This window comes from Mobula birostris, chromosome 2 (assembly GCF_030028105.1).
Source record: "Mobula birostris isolate sMobBir1 chromosome 2, sMobBir1.hap1, whole genome shotgun sequence".
In the NCBI taxonomy this organism is placed as follows: domain Eukaryota; kingdom Metazoa; phylum Chordata; class Chondrichthyes; order Myliobatiformes; family Myliobatidae; genus Mobula; species Mobula birostris.
Window position 1 is genome coordinate 105,935,624 of NC_092371.1, and position 24,324 is coordinate 105,959,947.

At 40.9% G+C, this 24,324-nt stretch overlaps 1 protein-coding gene across 1 annotated transcript in view; it reads right to left on the minus strand.

The window, feature by feature from the left end:
* LOC140210789 (BTB/POZ domain-containing protein 9-like) overlaps positions 1-24,324 on the minus strand; it is a 216,867-nt gene that overhangs the window by 192,070 nt on the left and 473 nt on the right. The window contains exon 2 of the mRNA XM_072280073.1: positions 22,113-22,324. Within this exon, the coding sequence (XP_072136174.1) occupies positions 22,113-22,324 (212 nt within the window). The remainder of the gene's footprint in view (positions 1-22,112; positions 22,325-24,324) is intronic.

Here is a 24,324-nt window from a genome sequence, read left to right on the forward strand (position 1 = left end):
CATTCAGAGACGTAACGTAAAGATTTTTTACTCCTTGTGTATGTGAAGGATGTAAGAAATATAGTCAATTCAATTCAATTGAGATGCAATCTTTCGTGTCCTGACTTATCAAGAATCTATCAACCACCTCTTTACACTCAATGACTTGGCCTCCACAGCCACCTGTGGCAAAAAAAAACACATTCACAACCGTCTGATAAAGAAATTCCTCCTCATCTCCATTCTAAATGGACATCCCTCTATTCTGAGGTTGTGCCTTCTGGTCCTAAACTCCCTCATTATAGGAGACATCCTTTCCACATCCACTCTATCGAGTCCTTTGAACATTCAATGAGATCTCACTTTATTTTTATAAATTCCAGCGAGTACAGGCTCAGAGCCATCAAATGTTCCTCATATGATAAGCTCTTCAATCCCAGAATCATTTTCATGAACCTCCTTTGAACCTTCTCCAATGTCAGCACATCCTTTCTTGGATAAGAGGTCCAAACTGCTCATCTTATCCTTTCTTGGATAAGAGGTCCAAGGAATGCCTCTCCAATGCCATATAAAGCGTCAGCATTACATCCTTGTTTTTATATTCTACTCCTCTAAAAATGAATGCTAACACTGAATTTGCCTTCCTCATCACCAATTCAACCTGAAACTTAACGTTTAGGGAATTCTGCACGAGGACTCCCAAGTAACCTTACACCTCAGATTTTTAAATGTTCTCCCACACGTGGCCAAGTGGTTAAGGCATTCGTCTAGTGATCTGAAGGTCGCTACTTCAAGCCTCAGCTGTGGCAGCGTGTTTGTGCCCTTGAGCAGGGCACTTAACCACACATTGCTCTAGTGTCTGTACGAGGAGTGGCGCCCCACACAGACTTCCAATCTATGCCTTGTACGGCATGAAAACACCTGACGCAGGCCTCTCATGGTCTGAGTCGACGTTCCCTCCCCTCGCCCTCCCCATTCAGAAAGTAATTTACGCTTTTATTCCTTAAACCAATGTGCAACCTGTATTCCAGTGGTCCCCAACGCAAAGCATGTGCTACCGGGCCGCGAGGAAACGATATGATTTGGCGATAAAGTCTGAACTAGCAACCTGCTTCAGTGTCTGTCACTTCGCACTTGGGCCATATCCGAGCCTAGTGACAGGTTTATAGTAAGGGTGTCAAAGGTTACAGCGAGAAGGCAGAAGAATGGGGTTGAGGGATAATAAATTAGCCATAGTGGGAAAGTTTTTGGAAGGTATTCTACCCCTCTGACACTTCTTCGTCTGTTCTCCTAATCTGACTTAGTCCTTCTGCAGCCTCCTCACTTCCTTTACGCTACCTGCCCTTCCACCTATTTTCGTGTTGACCGCAAACTTGGCCACAAAGCCATCAATTCTGTCATCCAAATCATGAATATACAACATAAAAAGAAGCGGTCACAACACTGACCGTGTTTGTTAACTCCTCAAAGAATTCCAACAGATTTGTAAGGCAAGATTCCCCCTTAAGGAAACCACATTGACTTTGGCCTATTTTATCATGTGCTGTCAAGTACCCCGAAACCACATCCTTAACAATCGATTCCAACATCTTCCCAACCACTTAGGTCAGGCTAACAGGCCTAAAATTTCCTTTCCTTTGCCTCCCTCCCTTCTTGAAGACTGGAGTGACATTTGCAATTATCCAGTCCTCCGGAACCATTCTAGAATCTGGTGATTTTTGAGCTGGAAGGGGACACGAGAATATCTTGATGAACAGGGTTAAGGAAAACTCCATTCTACACATATAAGAAGAACAGGAAGATGACTAGACTGACAGTGAGATAAAAGGGGAAACATGTGTCTGGAGTTGTAGAAGGTAAGGGAGGTCCTAGGACAGGCTAAAATGCTGGAACATGTCAACATTAAGAAAGAGGATGTATTGGGGATTTTGATAAACGTTAGAATAAATAGGTCTCTGGGACCCGGACGGGATATAACTCAGGTTACAATGGGAAGTGAGGGAAAATATTGCTGCTCCTTTGGCAATGACCTTTGCATTCTCACTGGCCACAGGAATAGTACCAGAAGATTGGAAAGTGACAAATGTTATTCATTTGTTCAAGACAAGTAATAGAGATAAACTAGGGAATTACAGGCTAGCAAGTATTACCAGGCATCTCTTCTGGGACCTATTCTCTTTGTGATCTTTAACAATGACTTGGATGAGGAAGTGGAAAGGTAGGTTAGTACATTTGCAGATGACACAAAGTTTGGTGGATATGTTTAGAATAGGGGTTTCCAAACTGGGGTCCATGGACCCCTTGGTTGATGGTAGGGGTCCATGACATTAAAAAAAGGTTGGGAGCCGCTGGTGTAGAAGGTTGCCATGCATTATAACAGGACACTAATAGGGTGCAGAGCTGGGCAGAGAAGGGGCAGATGGAATTCAATCCAGAAAAGTGCGAAGTAATATACTTTGAAAGCTCAAACAGACAGACATAATACAGGGTTAATGACAGGATACTCAACAGTGTGGAGGAACAGTTGAATTTTGCACTCCACATCTACAGATCCCTTAAAGCTGAGACACAGGTTGATAGGGTGGTTAAGAATACATATGGTAGGTTGGCCTTCATTAGTCAAGAGATTGAGTTCAAGAGCTTCGAAGTAATGTTGCACCATTATAAAATTCCAGATAGACCACACTTGGAATATTATGTTCATCTTTGGTCACTTCATCTTAGGAAGAATGTGGACGTTTTCAAGAGGACGTAAAGGAGATTTATGAGGATGCTGTCTGGATTAGAGGTCAAGTTTTATGATGAGAGGTTCAGTGAGCTAAGGCTTTGGAGGGAAGGAGGATGAGAGGGGACTTGATAGAGGTGTACAATATGATAAGCATAGATATAGATACATATAGATTATATATAGCATAGTGCCACCGCAGTTAATAAGAGAGGGCATAATTTTAATGTGATTGGAGGAAAGTATAGAGGGATGTCATAGGCAGAGTGCTAAGTAAGTGGAACGTGCTGCTGGAATTGGTGGTAGAGTCAGGCACATTAGGGGGATTTAAGAGATTCTTAGATAGGCAAATGGATGAAAGAAAAATAGAAGTCTATGTAAGAGGGAAAACGTAGATTGATCTTAGAGTAGGTTAAACATTCGATGCAATATTCTGGTTGTACTGTTCTCTAGTCTATGTACGACATAGTAGGAAGTAATTCCAATTAGAAAGAGGCACAATTAATCAAGCTAAATTATAATTATTAAATTGTAAAGTAGGGCATGAGGGTTGGTGGTCGCTTACTGAGGACCAAATAGCTTTTTGGGATCCAGCAGCAAAGACTAAACATTTCATGAGGAGGAGGAGAAAGATTTTGAGAGAAAACTTGCATATAATATTAAAACAATAATAATCTGGGTCATCCCATTTTCTCATAGCCACCACAAGACAGGAGGTACAGAAGACCAAAGCCTCACGCCACCAGGTTCAGGAACAGCTACTTCAACTATTCAATTCGTGAACTCACCTGCACAACCTTAATCACCTCCTCAGGACCACTGTGCACTACAATTGACTGGTTAATTAATGGTTAATTTATACTTCTTGTGTGAATGTTGTCTCTCAAATATAATGTGCCTGTGATGCTGCTGCAAGTAAATTTTTCATTGCACCTGTGTAAGCATGTTCTTGCACATATGACAATAAACGCGACTTGAATTTCTCTGGATATACAAATAGAGGGAAGGCAGTTAAGGCAAATGAGTGACCTCTAATGAAGCTGGTGAACTAATCACAGGAAACAAGAGGTAAGGCAAAAATGATTTCTTTTGAACCAGACTTCACAGTGGAGGAATCTGCAGATCTCCCTAATGGACAAATTGCAGAAAACAGAGAGGCACTTAGAAAAATTCAAATCATAAGGGAGAAATTATCAAAGAAACTCACAGGAAAAAGGTGGACAAATTCTCAGGATGCAATCATGTGCTGCCAAGGGCTTTAAAGGAAAAGGCTTCAGAAATGGTGGATTCGTTGATTGAATTTTTTTTAAACTCCCCTAATTCAGAACAGTAACTATTAAATGCTCCCAATGGTGCATGTCTCAAATAGTCTCTGACAACCAAGTCCAGCTCCTGGCGTTCATGTGTGGCTTAGCTACTAAGCCCAGTGGGACTGTTTCTACCAACAACAGAAGGGGCAAAGGCAGGTAACTGGCTCCTTAAAACCAGTTGCTTCCGGCAGTTGGGGCTTGTTAGACGTGGTTGGCAGTTCATCTTGGAGAAGAAAAACTGATCTCAAACCTCCGCTGCCTTGCAGCTGCATCCACTCACGGGGAAGGCTTCAGGAGTAAACTTAAAGGGAAGAAACCGGAATCCTACATTGAGTTCAATGTTGACTGGCAGCTCCTGTAGCACTGTTGGTATCAAACTGTATTGGTCTCTGCCATTCCTTTGAGTTCATCAGATGCCAACGACACAACTATTGTTGGCAGAATTTCAGATGGTGATGAGAAGGCGTACAAGAGCAAGATCAATCAGCTGGTTGAGTGGTGTCGCACCAGGAACCTTGCACTCAACATCAATAAGACCAAGAAATTGATTGTAGACCTTAGGAAGGAGAAGTCGAGAGAACACACACCAGTTCTCATCGAGTAATCAGAAATGGAAAGGGTGAGCAGCATCAAGTTCCTGGGTGTCAACACCTCTGAGGATCTACCCTCAGCCAACATATTGATACAATTATAAAGAAGGCACGACAGCAGCCAAATTTCATCAGGAGTGAGGAGAACTGGTACAAAATCTACAGATTTCCATGGAGATCATTCTAACTGGTTGCACCACCGTCTGGTATGGAGGTGGTCACTGCACAGGATTGGAAAAGGCTGCAGAGAGTTGTAAACTCTGCCAGCTTTATCATGAGCACTAGCTTCCCCAGCATTGAGGAAACCTCCAAAAGGCAATGCCTCAAAAAAAAAGGCTGCATCCACCATTAAGGATCTCTTCTCATTACTACCATCAAGGAGGTGGTACAGGAGCCTGAAGACACATACTCAACATTTCAGGAATGGCTTCTACCCCTCTGCCATCACGGACAATGAACCTATGAACAGTACCTCAGTGTTTATTCCCTCTCTTTTTGGACTACTTATTTAATTTGATTTTTTATGAATTACACTTCTTATTGTAACTTGTTTTATTATGTATAGCAATGTACTGCTGCCACAAAACAACAAATTTCATGACATACATCAGTGATATTAAAGCTAATTCTGATTCTATGATAGGTAGCAATTTCTTCTCTTTGAGGGTGGGGAATCTCTGGAATTCCCTGCCCCTGAGGTTGGTGAAGGCATGATCATTTGGTATCTTTAAGATGGAGGTAGATAAGTGTTTGAAAGACGAAGTAATTGAAGGCTACAGAGAAAGAATTGAGGTTTGGGGAAGATCAGCCATGACCTTACTGAGCTCAGATCTGTTGCCATCTTACTAAACTCTCTTTACTGTTAATTATACCACCAGCCTTCTGGTCATCAACAAAAGTTCTCATCCAAATCATTAATAGGTTCCAATGGAGTGAGAGGTTTAAATGAAGAAATGCTTTTTTCCATCATGAGTGTGGTTGAATCCTAAAAAACACTGCTTGAGGGGTTGGTGGAGGCAGAGAACCTCACGACATTTAACAAGTATCTGGGTCAGTACTTGAATCAGGCATGATAGGCAACGGAGCAGGTCAATTTATTTACTTTTATTTATTGAGATGCGGCGTGGAATAGGCCCTTTAAGCCGCACTGACCAGAAATCCCTGATTTACTCGAGCCTAACCACGGGACAAATTTCAATGACCAATTGGTATGCCTTTAGAATGTAGAAGGAAACCAGAGCACCCAGAGGAAACCTATGCAGTCACGGGGAGAATGTGCAAATTCCTTACAGGCCAGTCGCGGCATTTGAACCCGAGTTGCTGGTACTGTAAAACTTTGTGTTAACCACTGAGGTCATGCCATCCAATTACAATGACCAATTAACCTACTAGTCTGGACGTCTTTGGACTGTGGGAGGAAACCCACGTGGTCACGGGGAGAACATGCAAATCTCTACAGACTGTTTCTGACCGCATGTCTCTATGACAACCTTAATGTCCTTGTATTATGTGCCCTTGCTAATGAGGTTTAATTCATGCTCCTGAACCACTTCACCTAGCAAAGCTTCTCCCTTGAGGGATCCTTCAACATGAACATCAAGGTCTTTCTATTGGTCAGAACTTCCAAGAGTCCTAGATGTATTTGCTAAGCTTAATAACCCTTATAAAATGCAAGAGCTCAAGATTAAATTTGCCCTTCAATTGCTCTTCCATGTATCCATCTCAAGAACATGAATATACAGCTAGACTATTCTCCTCACCATCTACCACTTCACTGATCTTCATGCTATCTGCAAATTTATTAATCATATTTGATGGATCATATCTGAAATATCAATGAAATAAGAATCAGTACAGGCCGTGGCAATGATGTCCATAGTACCTCACTGGTCAGAGCATTTCAGTTACAGAAACAGCTCTCTTTCATCACCCTGTCTTCAATCACCAAACTAATTGTGCATCCAATTTGCCAAATTGCTCTGAGACCCATGGGCTCTCACCTTTTCAACCAGTCGTCCATATGGGACCTGCTCAAAGGCCTCACTGAAAACCACATAAATCATATTAAACACATTACCCTCACCAACACACTTAGTCACCTCTTCAAAAAAGTGTGATGAAATTAATCACATAGCACAAAGCCATGCTGAGTATTATAGGCCATCAGTTAAGCAAAAGTGGTAGGGAAATTAGTGGGGGTGGTAAATGTGTACCATACAAGGCAGGATCAGTCTATGGTAATCACTGGAGGCTCTGTCAAATACCTTTTATAAAGGTGAGCCATTCATGCTACTTTTAACAATAGTGTGCCAGAATGGACTTAACTAATCTTGTTCCAGGAGCCCATTACTTTCCTCCTAATATGTGCTTCTGGAAGTCTCCCAACTTGGGGTTAACCTGAACGGTATGTAGTTGGCAGTCTGTCTTGCACACATTATCCAGCCTTCTGACACCTACACTGTCAGGATTTAAAGATTACAGCAAGCTCATCTGCAATCGCCAACCCAGCTCCCAGTGCATCAGACCAGTGACGTGTTTAATCACAGCCAGCCTCTCTAGTACCTCCTGGTAATAAATTCCTCATCCATTATCTCCACCTCATCCCCTTCTCCTGATCTCCCTCAGAAAATGTCGAGCTAGTGTTCATTCAGCATTCTGACCATGTCCTCTGCCCCTATGCAGAAATCACCTTTGTTATCCCTCACTGGCTTCACATTCCACCTACCAAATGTTCATTACTTACACACACCGAGATGATTTTTTTCATCCTTTTTCATTTGAACTGACACTCGGATCTCATACTTGCATTTCGCATTCAAACTAAGATAGATGAGTTGACAGCACAAACAGAAATAAATGGGTATAATATGACAGCCATTGCAGAGAAATGGTTACAGGATGATGGAAACTGTGTTTGACATTTCAGAGGAAAAGGAGGTGGGGCAGTTCTGCTAAGGTCACTGCAGAGGTGAGGAACAATGTTCAAAGCTCACATATGGAATCAGTTTGGTTGGAGAAAAGAAACAAAGTTAATGAGTAACTGGTGGGAGGAACACGTCAGTCCTTTACCTGCATTCTAGCAGTGTCCATCAAGAAATAATGAGGTTAGTAAAAAGATACTGCAATTATCAGTCACTAAATTACTGAAGACTGGACAATGCAGAGGGAAGATAACGAAATGTTCAATAGGTCACACAACTCAGAAACAGACCTAGTACTTCCCACCGACTATCAATTGAGCATTCAATAAGTCACACCACCCAGAAACATCCCACTGACCATCAACTGGCCATTCGATAGGTCACATAAACCAGAAACAAAGATAACACTTCCCACTGACCATCACCAGCACACTTACACTTATCCTACCAACAGCACACCAATATTAAATACATTTACCAGCATTCACCATCACATCTATACTAATCACATTTAACAATATTCACCAGCACAACTACATGAATCACACTTACCCAAGTTCACACCCACCAGCATTCACCAACACACTACACTAATCCCATTCACCAACACACCTAGACTAATCACATCTAACCAAGTTCACCACACCTACCAGCATTCACCAGCAAACCTATGCTAATCCCATTCACCAGCACACCTACACAAATCCCACTCACTAGCACAAATTCAATGCTTTTATTCAACACTTACACTAATCCTATTCACAAGCACACCCACACTAATCACATTTACCAACATTTACCAGCAGCCCTACACTAATCACATTTACCCATGTTCACCACATCTACCAGCATTTACTGGCACACTGACACTAATCATATTTAATTGTGTGCACCACACCTACCAGCTTTCACCAGCACACCTAAACTAATACCATTTATCTGCATTCCCCAGCACACCTACACTAATCACACTCATCAGCATACCTACACTAATCACATTCACCAGCATAATCCAGCACTCTTGCACAAATCCTATTCACCAGCAGCTATTATAATCTATTTAATATTGTTCAACAGCACACACGACTCACATTTACCAGTATTTACCAAAACACCCAAACTATTCCCATTCACCAGCACATCTACACTAATCCCATTCACCTGCATTCACCAGCACAGCTGCTATATTCACATTTACCATTCTCCAGCACACCTACACTAATCCCATACACACCTATATTAATTCCATTAACCAACATACCTACTCTAAACGCACTTTCCAGCGTTCACCAGCACGAACTGCACAAATCCCATTCACCAGTGTTCACCAGCACATGTACATTAATACCATTCGCTAGCATACCTACACTAATCCCTTTCAGCAACACACCTACAGTAATCAAATTACCCAGTTCACCAGCACACCTACACTAATCACATTTACCTGTGTTCACCACACCCATTAGCGTTCACCAGCACACCTACATTTATCCATTTACCAGCACACCCGCACTAATCACATTTACTTTTACCACATCTACCAACATTCACGAGCACACCTTCCCTAATCACTCACAAACACACTTATGCAAGTCACATTTATCCATGTTCATATCACCTTTCAGCGTTCATCAGTACAACTGCATTAATCTCATTTAACAGCATTCACCAACACACCTACAGTAACTACATTCTACTGCATTCACCACACCTACCAGTGATCACCAACACACCTACACTATCCTAATCCCCAGCACAACTACACTAATCACATTTACCAGGCTTTACCAAGATACCTACACCAATCACATTCAATATTCACCAGCACACCTACACTAATCATATTCAACAGTGTCACACCTACGCTAATCCCATTCTCTGGTGTTCACCAGCACACCAACACTAATCACATTCACCGGCACACCAAGTCGAATTACTTTTACCCACATACACCACACTACAAGCGTTCACCAGAACACGTACATTAATCACGATCACCAACATACCGACCCTAATCACATTAATCAGCGATCACCAGCACACCTACACTAATCCCATTCACACGAATACCAATCACTACAGTATTCACTTCTACCTGCATTCACTACACCAAACAGCTACACTAATACCATTCACCGGCCTTCACTATCACACCTACACTAACACCATTCACCAGATTTCACTGGCACACCTACAATAATCAAATTTACCAGTACACCGATACTAACAGCGGTGTTCACTACACATAGCGGTGTTCCCCAGCATATCTACACTAATCCTATTCACCCACTAATCACATTTACCTGTGTTTATCACATCTACCAACATTCACGAGCACATCTTCCCTAATCACTTTCACGAACACACTTACGTAAATCACATTTATCCATGTTCATTACACCTACCAGCGGTCACCAGGACAACTGCATTAATCTCATTTAACAGCATTCACCAACACACCTACATTAACCACATTCTCCTGCGTTCACCACATACCAGCGATCACCAGCACACCTACAAAAATCTCATACACCAGCATCATCACTACACCTGCACAAACTTTTTTAATTTGAGTATCTACAGACTAGGCACTTACTGTATGAAGTCAGAGTAAAACAGGACTGATAGAGTTGTATAAGATGATGAGGGGCATTGATCGTGTGGATAGCCAGAGGCTTTTTCCCAGGGCTGAAATGACTAACATGAGGGGGCATAGTTTTAAGGTGCTTAGAAATAGGTACCGAGGGGATGCCACAGAGAGTGGTGGGTATGTGGCATGCACTGCCGGTGGCGGTGATGGAAACAAATACAATAGGGTCTTTTAAAAGCCTCTTAGAGAGGTACATGGCGCTGAGAAAAATAGACGTCTATGCGCTGGGGAAATTCTAGGCAGTCTCTTAGAGTAGATCTGTAATGTGCGGTAAATTTCTATGTTCTAAATCCCATTCACCAGCACACCAACACTAATCACATTTACCTGTGTTAACCATATCTACCACCATACCTCCACTAATCACATTCACCAAATCTACACTAATCATTTACCCATGTTCACCACACCTACCAGCATTCACCAGCACAACTGCACTAATCCCATTCAGCTGTGTTCACCAGCACAACTGCACTAATGCCATTCACCAGCACATGCACTGTAATCAAATTTTCCAGCATTTACCTGCACACCTACAACTAATTACAACCACCAACACACCTACATCTATCATATTTACCCGTGTTTACCACACCCATCAGCCTTCACAACACCGACACTAATCCCACTTAGTGGCATTCACCAGCACATCAACACTAATCCCATTCACTGGCACACCTACACTAATCACATTTACTCATATTCACCAGCACAGCCACACTAATCCCATTAACCAGCACACCAACACTAATCTCATTTACCGGCATTCACCAGCACACCTACACCAATCCCATTCTTCAGCACTTCTACATTAATCTCATTTACTCATGTTCACAAGCACAGCCACACTAATCCCTTTCACCAGCACACCAACACTAATCCCATTCAACAGAACATCTACAGTAATCACATTCACCCATGTTCACCACATCTACCAGCATTCATCAGCATACCTACAATAATCATATATACCAGAGCTCTCCACAGCACCCATTAATCCCATTTCATGGTGTTCACCAGCACGCCTACCACAATCCCATTTAACAGCACTCACCAGCACACTAACACTAATCTCATTCACCAGCAGACCTACACTATTCCCATTCACCAGCGCTCACCAGCACACCTACATTATTCCTATTTATCTGTTTACCACATCTATCAACAGTCACCAGCACATCTCCCCAATCACATTCACGAACACACTTACATAAGTCACATTCACCCGTGTTCACCACATCTACCAGTGTTCACCAGCACACCTAAACTAATCCCATTTACTCGGGTTCACCAGCAGCCACACTAATCCCATTCACTAACACACCAACACTAATCCCATTCTCTAGGACACCTACAGTAATCACATTTATCCGCATTCATCATACCTTCCGTTCACCAGCACACCTTCACAAATCCCATTTACCTGCACACATCTACACTAATCCTATTCACCAGTATTCACCAGCACACCCACACTAATCCCATGCACCTGCACACCTACCCTAACCACATTTACCCATCTTTGCCACACCTACCAGTGTTCACCAGCGCTTACACTAATCCCATTCACTAGCATTTACCACCACACCTACCAATGTTCACCAGCACAACCACACTAATCACATTTACCTGTGTTCATCACACCTACCATTCACCAGCACACCTCCACTAATCACATTCACGAAAACACACTACACTAACCACATTTACTCATATTTACCATACCTATCAGCACAAATGCACACATCCCATTAACCAGTGTTCACCATCACACCTACACTAAACCCATTCACCAGCACATAAACAGTAATCAAATTTACCAGCATTCACCAAACGTTCACCAGCAGAACAACGCTAATCACCTTTACCAGCTTTCACCAGCACGCCTCAGAAATATTTTCAGAAATCCATGCAGCATAGAAACAGGCCAATTGGCCCAACTTGTCCATGGTAACCATTGCATACCCTTCCAATATTAAACCCATCACCCATACCTGGTCCATTGCCTTCTTTGCCCAAATGATTAAAGTGCTCATCCACACACTTACGAAATGTTATCAGCAACTCAGCTTCAAACACTCTATCCAGAGTACGTACTTCTACATTCCAAGCACTTGCTACCTTCAGGTCGAAGAATCTCCTCCTCAAATCCACTTTAAATCTCTTCCCCCTTACCTTAAACCTATGACCTCTAGTTTTACCCTCCTCTGATAGGAAGGATGTGGAAGCATTGGAAAGGGTACAGAGGAGATTTCCCAGGGTCCTGCCTGGTTTAGGGAGTACGTATCATGATCAGAGATAAAGGGAGCTAGGGCTTTATTCTCTGGAGAGGAGGAGGATGAGAGGAGACATGATAGAGGCATACAAGATATTAAGAGGAATAAATAGAGTGGACAGCCAGTACCTCTTCCCCAGGGCACCACTGCTCAATACAAGAGGACATGGCTTTAAGGTAAGGGGTGGGAATTTCAAGGGGGATATTAGAGGAAGGTTTTTTTTTCACTTAGAGAGTGGTTGGTGCGTGGAATGCGCTGCCTGAGTCAGTGGTGGAGGCAGATACACTAGTGAAATTTAAGAGACTACTAGACAGGTATATGGAAGAATTTAAGGTGGGAGGTTATATGGGAGGCAGGGTTTAAGGGTTGGCACAACATTGTGGGCCGAAGAGCCTGTACTGTGCTGCACTATTCTATGTTCTATGATATATATCAAAGCTTCCTGCCGTCTACCCATCTATACCCCTCAGTTTTATACACTTCAGCATGTCTCCACTTAACTTCTTCTGGTCCCAGGGGAAAAACATGCTACTCCCATTCCTCCTCATAATTGAACTACTTCATCCCAGGCAACATCCTGGTTAATCTCCTTTACACACTCTCCAGTGCTACTGTATCCTTCCTTGGTGAGCAGAATTGCAACACTGTACTCCAACCGAAGTCTGGCTGAAATTTTATAAAGTTGGAGCATAACCTCCCTATTTCTGTCCTCAATGGCCCAGTTAATTAAGGACAATATCCAGACATCCCACCCTGCAAAAACTCACTTCAGGGAGGTCTCAACCTCATAGCAGTCTGTGTCAATGAATCTGTTAATTTTGCAAGACATCAGATTCACAAGTGAGACAGCTGACTTCTGAACTCTGTCTTAATGTGCCATGTTCACAATAGCTGCTGTCTTGGTTGATGCACAGGCATAGTTTTTTGCTATTTCTGAATCAGGAAACATTTTCCTGAATAGCTTGCCTGTGTGCTTACACACCTGGAACGGCAGGTTATGTTCAACGCTGAAAGATGTAAAGTACACCTCAGCTCTAGTGACCTTCCCTGTCAGACTTTGGCTTTCTGCTGAAAAGAACTGTGAAATACTCGAGCAGCGTTCCCTGCGCTTAGTCTCCCTAATATGTTCTTTCTTTTTAAATCTTTTTATTAATTTTCCAAAATTATAAACAGAATAACAATATTGATACAGAGAGATTGGAATAATCTTATTGTTCATAAGCATGTACAAAAAAGATTTCAAATAATACAAGTATAATACTTCCAAACTCTTGATATAATCATAGAGAAAAAATAAATCAAAAGAAAAAAAAACAAAGAAAAACCCTCCAAAAAAACAAAAAAAACTAAATATTAAACCCCAAAAAAAAGCAAACGGAACAAAACAAGGCTAGACCATGATCTTAAGTCGAACGTGTTCAGTAATGTCGCCAACTCCGCTCCTCTATTCATATATTTTAAGTTAATAAGAAGGATTTGGAAAGGTCAAATTACATCATATGAAAATTTTGAATAAATGGTTTCCAAGTCTCTTCAAATTTAACCGAAGGATCAAAAATGTCACTTCTGATATTTTCTAAATTTAAACATAATATAGTTTGGGAAAACCATTGAAGTAACAAATGCGATCATCCGACAGGCTGAAGAGGATAAAAATCTATGTTCTACCATTGGCAAACCAAAAATTGCTGTAATAGGATGGAGTTGTAAATCAAAACGCAAAACTGTTGAGATAATATCAAAAATATCTTTCCAGAATTTTTCCAAAAGAGGACAGGACCAAAATATATGAGTTAAAGAAGCCACCTCAGAGTGACATCTGTCACAAATAGGGTTTATATGGGAATAAAAACGGGCTAATTTATCTTTAGACATATGGGCCCTATGCACTACTTTAAATTGTATTAGTGCATGTTTAGCCAATACAGAGGAAGAACTAACTAATTGAAAAATTTTATCCCATTTCTCTATAGGTAGGCAAAGTTGAAGTTCCCTTTCCCATTCATTTTTAATTTTATCAGATATACCTGGCTGTAATTTCATAATTATATCATAAGTAGATGCTATTAATCCCTTCTGAAAGGGATTTAAACCTAAAATTTTACTGATGATATCAGTAGGGTATGAGGTCGAGAAGGTAGGCAGCAAGGTATTTTAGAAGTTTCTTATTTGTAAATATCTAAAAAAAAAGATAGGATCTGGGCAAATTAAATTTATTAGATAACTGTTCAAAAGACATTAACCAGTTATCTAGAAATAAGTCACGAAAACATGTTAAACCTTTCACTTTTCATATCAAAAAGGCTTGATCCATAACCGAGGGTTGAAAAAAAATTAGATATAATAGGGCTTGATAACAAAACAAAACAAAAAATTTATGAAATTGAAACCATATTTGTAATGTATGTTTAATTACTGGATTAACCATTTGTTTATTCAATTTAGATAATACAAAAGGAAGTGAAGTTCTTAAAATGGAAGCCAAAGAGAACCCTTGTACAGAGTAGCCTTCAAGGTTTACCCAATGTGGACTTGGAATTATATTCCAATCTTGTGTCCAAAATATTAAATATCGAATATTAATTGCTCAATAACAGAATCTAAGATTAGGCAGTGCCAAACCACCATCTTTCTTGGACTTCCGTAAATATTTTTTTTTACTTAACCTGGGGTTTTTGTTCTGCCATATATACGAGGAAATTTTAGAATCGATAGTATCAAAAATAATTTAGGAATAAAAATTGTTATCACTTGAAATAGATATAAAAATTTAGGTAAAATAATCATTTTAATAGCATTGATTCGGCCAATCAGTGATAGAGACAATGGGCACCACTTAGTAATCAGTTGTTTAGCCTGACTAATTAATGGTAAAAGGTTGAACTTGAATAAATACTTATGTCTCTTAGTAATTTTAACTCCCAAATAAGTAAAATAGTCAGTAATCACTCTGAATGGAGAACATCTTAAATGGGAACCTGCATATTTAATGGAAAAAGTTCATTCTTACCAAGGTTCAGTTTGTAACCAGAAAAACTACTGAACTGAGCAAGCAGAGTTAATACTGCCGGAATGGAATTCTCAGGGTCAGAAATATATAATAGTAAATCATCTGCATATAATGATAATTTATGTATCTCATTTCCACGGGTAATACCAAATATATTAGGAGAGTCACGAATAGCAATAGCTAACGGTTCCAGGGCAATGTCGAATAATAGTGGACTAAGAGGGCAACCCTGCCTAGTACCACGGAATAAATGAAAAAGGGGAGATCTTTGATTATTAGCAAATACCGAAGCCAAAGGAGTAAGATACATCAATTTAATCCAAGATATAAATATTGGACTAAAATTAAATTTCTCAAGTGTATTAAACAAATATGTCCACTCAACTCTGTCAGAGGCTCTTTCAGCGTCCAATGAAATGACACATTCTGGAGTTCTGGGTGAAGGAGTATAAACAATATTCACTAAACTCCTAATATTAAAGAAAGAGTAATGATTTTTAATAAATCCAGTCTGATCAGCAGAAATAATTTGAGGTAATACATTCTCCAATCTCATTGCCAATATTTTAGAAAAAATCTTAGAATCCACATTCAACAAAGATATAGGCCTATAAGATGCACATTCAGTAGGATCCTTATCTTTTTTAAGAATTAGGGAAATAGAAGTTCGATAAAAAGGTTGTAGTAATTTACCTATAGATACTGCATCCCTAAAAATCCTACATAGCCAAGGAGTCAGTGTAGTAGAGAAAGACTTAAAAAGTTCTACTGTATATCCGTCTGGGCCAGGTGCTTTACCTGAGTTCATCGAAGTAATAGCATTTTTTTTATTTCTTCTACCGTAATAGGTATATCTAGTTTTAAACGTTCATTGGATGATAATTTTGGAATATTCAATTTCTTTAAGAATTCATGCATTATAATGGAGTCATCAAGAAATTCTAATTGATATAGGGAGGTATAAAATTCTTGAAAAGATTTAGTTATCTCATCATGGTCAACCGTCAGAGTACCATCTTGTTTACGAATCTTAACAATCTGTCGCTTAACTGAAGCCGATTTCAATTGATTAGCCAATAGTTTCCCAGTTTTATCACCATGTATATAGAATTGACTCTTAGTTTTGGTTAATTGCCTTTCAATCAAAGATGATAGTAATAGACCATGTTCCATTTGAAGTTCAACTCTCTCTTTGTAAAGCTCCTGATCAGGGGCTATAGAATATTTCTTGTCAATTTCTTTGATCTTGTCAACCAGTTTAAGTATTTCATTATTAGTCTGCTTTTTTAATCCAGCAGTATATGAAATAATTTGTCCACGAATGTGTGCTTTAAAAGTATCCCATAGTGTCCCGCCGGAAATACCCTCCGTAAAATTTGTTGTAAAGAAAAAAATTAATCTGTTCCTCAATAAACTTGACAAAATCCGAATCCTGAAGCAAAGTGGTATTAAATCGCCATTGTCTAGAACTAGAAGATGTATCCCTTGACTTAATAGATAGTTTCAACAGCGCATGATCAGAAACAGCAATGGAATCATATTTGCAAGCAATAACAAGTGGAATTAATCGAGAATCAATAAGAAAATAATCAATTCTTGAATAGTGATGATATACATGTGAAGAAAATGAGAACTCTTTCTCGTTGGGATCCAAGAATCTCCAAATGTCTGAGATTCCAGAGTCAGTCATAAAAGAGTTAATAAGAGTAGCTGATTTACTCGGAAGTACTTGATTGGACATGGATCTATCCATCAAAGGATTTAAATAACAGTTAAAATCTCCACCCATAATCAACATATAATCATTTAAATTAGGAAGAGATGTAAAAAGATTCTTAAAAAATTCAGGACAATCAACATTTGGGGCGTAAACATTAAGCATAAAGTGTATCCTTATTACAGGTGTGCGCCGCTTAACATCCATTCGGACAACGTCCGGTTGCATATACGTCCGTAGTTAATATAACCATATAACAATTACAGCATGGAAACAGGTCACCTCGGCCCTTCCAGTCCATGCTGAGCTCTTACTCTCACCTAGTCCCACCGACCTGCACTCAGCCCATAACCCTCTGTTCCACACACACACACACAGCCTGCAATAGTCGGGATCAGAACTTACATTTTTAAATCGAAATGGGGGATTTTAAATGAGTGATTTAGAAGTTCTGTATCTTCAAGTTCAAGTTTATTGTCATCTGGCTGATTGTCCACAAACGAAACAACCTCTGTCCGGACCACGGTGTAGCCACAATACATATATCACGCACACCACATAAAACAATATAGTACCATATTATTTAATAAAGTGTAATTCAAAATGCATATAAAGTGCACAGCACAGGTAAACAGTTTGCTGTCCTAATGACGAGAACTCGGTGGGGGCCAGGTATTTATTAAAATCGGTTTTTCTTCTGAAAACGGCTATGCTTAAACCCAGCCCATCGTGGGCTTCAATGTACCTGTAAGTGGAAGTGTTTCAGGAAAAAAACCCCAAAGAATTTGCTTGCTGCAAGCGCATTTTTAAAGATGTCTTAGCGGACGATTTTGGAATTTCGCTCCAACTTAAACCCTGCTCTAATCCCCTTTAAGACGCCAACGTGCCCTGTCCGTATAGGACAGCCTTGCGTAGTCAGGTTGGCACCACCAGCCTTGGGAATTTCTTCGCCAGGCTTTTGTACTTCATCACCGACAGTTGTCTGGATCATTTCAGTGTCATTACAGATAGCAGTAACTGAACTGATGGAATATGGAAGAGGGAGAGAGGTCGACTATAAAGCCCGCTCACAGAGAAAACTGATAGGTCTACTTAGCACAAAGAGGGACCAAGCAGGATTCATTCATTTTCCTTCTTTTTTTCCCCTCTCCCTCTCTAAAAAATTGATTTCCGGGATATTGTACATAATTTGTGGGCATCGGGGAGCTGCCATCATTATGCGGGTGACTCCCGGAACTCCTGGGAGAGGTGTCTGAATATCCCATAAACCTTCCTATGTTCTATATCTGCATTGCCACCTTCAGATATCTAAGCAACACACATCAAAGTTGCTGATGAACGCAGCAGGCCAGGCAGCATCTGCAGGAAGATGTGCAGTCGACGTTTCAGGCCGAGACCCTTCGTCAGGACTAACTGAAGGAAGAGTGAGTAAGGGATTTGAAAGTTGGAGGGGGAGGGGGAGATCCAAAATGATAGGAGAAGACAGGAGGGGGAGGGATAGAGCCAAGAGCTGGACAGGTGATTGGCAAAAGGGGATACGAGAGGATCATGGGACAGGAGGTCCAGAAAGAAAGACGGGGGGGGGTACCCAGAGGTTGGGCAAGAGGTATATTCAGAGGGACAGAGGGAGAAAAAGGAGAGTGAGAGAAAGAATGTGTGCATAAAAATAAGTAACAGATGGGGTACGAGGGGGAGGTGGGGCCTTAGCAGAAGTTAGAGAAGTCGATGTTCATGCCATCAGGTTGGAGGCTACCCAGACGGAATATCCAACACCTTATATTCCGTCTGGGTAGCCTCCAACCTGATGGCATGAACATCGACTTCTCTAACTTCCGCTAAGGCCCCACCTCCCCCTCATATTCCACCTGTTACTTATTTTTATGCACACATTCTTTCTCTCACTCTCCTTTTTCTCCCTCTGTCCCTCTGAATATACCTCTTGCCCAGCCTCTGGGTCCCCCCCCCCCCGTCTTTCTTCCCGGACCTCCTGACCCATGATCCTCTCCTATCCCCTTTTGCCAATCACCTGTCCAGCTCTTGGCTCCATCCCTCCCCCTCCTGTCTTCTCCTATCATTTTGGATCTCCCCCTCCAACTTTCAAATCCCTTACTCACTCTTCCTTCAGTTAGTCCTGACGAAGGGTCTCGGCCTGCAACGTCGACTGCACCTCTTCCTACAGATGCTGCCTGGCCTGCTGCGTTCACCAGCAACTTTGATGTGTGTTGCTTGAATTTCCAGCATCTGCAGAATTCCTGTAGTTTGTGTTTTCAAATATCTAAGACATTTTTACTGCAAGGTTACTGTTTCTTAATACTTCCTAAGACCCTAACATTCTTTGTGTATATCTACATTACTACAGCCTCATTAGTTCTCCTGCAAACCATCATCTTACATTTGTCTGGATTAAACTCCATCAAATTCAGCCTATTTCGCCAAAACAATGATCTCTGTGGCCTAAGACTACATTCTATACTACCAAACACCACTTCGTGTATCCACCAAGTTACTGATCATGCCTCCCACATCCAAGTCATTCATGTAAATTCCAAATAGCAAGGGTCCCAGCACCAAACCTTGTGGGACACAACTAGTCACAGGTATCTGATTGTAAAAACCCCCTGGCATCACCCTAGACTTACTATTCCAAGCCTGTTTTGGATCCAGTTTACCAACTTGCCCCAGATTCCATGAGCCCTTACCTTTCAAACTAATCTCCCATGAGGAGCCTTGTCAAAAGCTTTACTGAAGTTTATGTAAGTTATATTATCTTGCCTTCTTTAATACACTTTGTTATCGCTTCAAAGAATTCAATCAAAATAGTCTGACAGGATCTGCCCTTGACAGGTCAGGTTACCCTGCACTAATCACATTCACCAACACTCCTGCACGAATCACTTTTACCTCATTCACCACACCACAAGCATTCACCAGCACACCGACACTAATCACATTTACTTGTGTTTACCACACCTACCACCTTCACCACACATACACTAATCGCCTTTAACAGCATTCACCAGCACACCTACAGTAATTCATTTTAACAGCGTTCACTAGGACACCAACGCAAAGCCTATTCACCAGCATTCATCAGAATACCAACACTAATCCCATTCACTAGCATTTACCAGCACACCTGCACTAACCATATTTACCCACGTTCACCATGTCTCGCAGTATTCAGGAACACACCTACATTAATCCCATTCACCAGCACATAAACAGAAATCAAATATACCAACACTCACCAGTACACCTACACTAATCCCATTCACCCACAAACCTACACCTATCACATTTAGCTGCATTCACCAGCACATCTACACTAATCTCATTCAAAGAGTTCACCAGTATACCTACACTAACCACATTTACTTGTGTTCACACCTACCAGTATTCACCAGCACACCTATACAAACCAAATTTACTCATGTTCACCACTCCTACCAGTGTTCACAGCACACCTATATTAATTCCATTAACCAATGTCTCTACACTAATCACACTTACCAGTTTTCACCAGCACAGCTGCACTATTCTCATTCAACAGCATTCACCAGCACACTTACACCATTTACCAGGATTGACCAGAAATCCTACACTAATCACATTTAGCTGCACACCCACACAAATCCCAGTTATTGGCATTCACCAGTACACTTCCACTAACTACATTTACCAGCGTTCACCAGCACACCCATACTAATCCTATTTACCAACAATCACCAGACCACCTACACAAATCCCATTTACCACCACACAAATGCAAATGTGATTCACCAACACTAATCCCATTTACCATTGTTTACCAGCACACCTACACTAATTCCATTCACCAGCGTACCTACACTAATCACATTCACCAGCGTTCACCAACACCCTTACACTAATTCCATTTACCAGCATCACCCACACATCTACACTAATGATATTCACCAGCACACCCACACTAATTCCATTTACCAGCATGCCTACATGAATCACATTCACCAGCACACTAACATCAATCCCATTACTCAGTACAACTACACTAATCACACTTACCAGCATTCACTAACACACACACTAATCCCATTTACCAGAACATCTACACTAACCCCATTTATCAATACACCTCAATTAATCACACTTACCAGCATTCACCAACACACACACACTAAGCACATTTACCAGTGTTCACCAGCACACTTACACTATTCCCATTTATCATTCGTGAGCATACCTACACTATTCCCATTCACCAGCACACCTACACTAATCACATTTACCAGTATTCACCTGTACACTTCCACTATTCCCATTTACTATCATTCACCAACATGCCTATACTAATCATTTTTACCAGCACACCTAACGTGATTCCATTTACCAGTGTTCATCAGCACACCAACATTAATCCCATTCAGGCATGTCTGTTCCTGATAGCAACCACCCTTTATCTGTAGTCCCCTTCACTGGACTGTGAAATTCTTGCAAGTTCAAAGATTATGTCATCACTGGCAGACATTTAAGGAGATAATTCCTTATCCTCACCACAGCAACACTCCACTCAGAAAGAAAGTCCATCTACGAGTAAGATGCACCACCCATCGTGTCAAAATGCCTCCAGTGTTGCTCTCCTTCCAGAAGTACCAGTTCTCTGCCAACAGGTCTTCACCAATTTCAAAACCTGACATCATCCACCTCTTCATTGAGTTACTACCCATCAGGTCTTGCTGAAAGAAGTTACTCACTGGTCAATGAGTTACCTCAAATGTGTCACAACAGCGAGGCTCTAGGGAAATGTTGGTGACCCAGAAGACCAACATGCTCAGAAAAGTTGTCAAATAACCGACATGCCAGAGGTTGAAGGGGAAGGTCACCAAAAATCCAATTATGTTCTTACTGCACATTGGAAAGACAGTCTGTGTGACACTGTGATATATAACAATCACCTGAAGTACTGGCAGCGAGCAGCCAGGATCACGCGATGAGCAGCAAAGCGCTTCTTCTCCACTAGAAAGGTCACATCGCTGTACTCCTCGCCGTGAATCAGGGCCCCCACGTGTTCAGACAGGATATGCACGTGATCGATCTCTCCAACTGAGGTGTAAGGCTGCAGCTGGTGGCTGTTGCTCATGGTGTCCGCATTGACCCACAAAACGTGCTGAAGAGAAATCAAAATACGGAATGCTCACAAAAGGAGATGAGCAGCCTGACTGTTGGCTCCCTATGTAACTGCACCTTCTCACCCCTGCCATTTATTTTCTAGTTCTATCACACATGCCCACAAACGTTTCCATCTCAGCATCTACTCAGTCTTCTACTATCCTCAGTGTCCAACACATGCCTCCTCTCCCACTGTCTGCCTTATCTCCTGCTCTCTACCCTTCTGTATGTCATTCTTTGTCAGTTCTCTCCTTCTGTCCGAACCCTCCCACCTCTACTGTCCCTAACGATAAGAAATGGATGCAGAATGGATCGTCTGTCCCCACACCCTTCAGTGCTACCTTTCTTTATTCTTCCCATATACCCATATTCACACAAAATCTATTAATGTGTGCTTAAATCCACTCCATTAATTGAGTCTCCACTCGCAGGAAGGGAATTCCAAAACTTCACCCTCCCATCTGAGGTCCCTGAGGTCTGCCTCACCATTCAATCAGTCCTAGGCCTCAATTCCTCCACTGTACTAGATCCCCCTCACCTCAATTCCCTCAACTTTTCCTCAGATTTGCCAACATCTCTGATCTAAATGACCAACATTTTGCTTGCAGTGAGACAGTGAGTACTGGTACAGACACCGCAGACTGTCAAACCTTACAAGAATTTGATGTATTGCAATAAGATCACCTGAAAACCCCAGTACCACTTCACTTCAATTGCTCCATCAGTGAACTGTTCCCACAGCCTCTGGACTCTTCATCTTATGTTCTTGATATTATTTATTTATTTTCTCAGCTCAAGCTGGTAAAACCTGAGGTGCAGGGATTGCCAAACACACACTCTTCTCAATTTTTGGGAAGGCCTTATTGTTTAATGCTGTTGTGTAGTGACTTTGGATGATACCAGTTGTAGATATTAGTACTGGTCCACAGTCTTTCAATTTCCTCTTCTAATTCAACATACTTCTAGTATTTTTCACTTTTGATTTCTGTATGTTATGTACATTTGGAATGTCTATAACTATTAAACAAACTGTTCTTGCAGGTTTATCCTGTAATATCATATCCAGTTATTATTGACTGTCTTATCTGTAATAAAGGATTGGTCATAAAATAATTTGTAGGAATCTGACTCTAAAACTGGATCAAGCTTGAATTTATAATAAGGCATGGTGCCTTTTATGAGTGTATTTTAAAGCAAGATTTTGGTGAGTGATGTTTGCCATTTGACTGTGCCTGTGTAAGTAATCAGATTGAATTAAACTGGGGCAGGTTCCTGTCATGTGTTGGATTATTTCTGGTTTCTCTTAGCATTTTCTGCATTTATCGTCTTGAATTTGTTGGTAGTTTATTATGCATTTTAGATAATTTTTTTTTGTGTTAACCATCTGGTCCTGTATTACCACAAGGAACTCCTGTTCCTGGGAAAAGGTCTCCAACTCTGAGCCAGACGTTCGACACTTCCTTGCCAACATCTAGTCTGCTCAGATCATGGGGATGTCTTTCATGGTGGGTTATTCTCTTCCATTGGTTAACTTTTTCTTCTGTACTGATAATTTCATCAATTTTCTGGGCTGTGTTTTAAGTTAAGTGGTGTGTACTTCGTATCAGAATTGCATCTGCTCATATGGAGTGCCATATCCTGTCTTCATTGATGAAAATACATTCTTTGAAGATTTATTTGACTGTTGTGAATTTTTTTTGTCTGTTATTCCTCTTCCTCCAAATATCCTAGATATTGTTAACCTAAGTGTGTTTGAGTGTACATAGAGTTTTCTAAAATTTGTCACCTTTATAATTTTTCCAGATCGGCTTCTGACCAAGCTATTATGCCAAACGAATATGTTAGTATGGGTATATTATTATTATTGTTCTCTCGCTTGTATTTGTATGGTTTGTTGTCTTTTGCACATTAGTCATTTGTTCATACTGTTGGTTGTAGTCTTTCATTGATTCTTTTGCTTTTCTTGGATTTACTATGTGTGTATGTTAGAAAATGAAT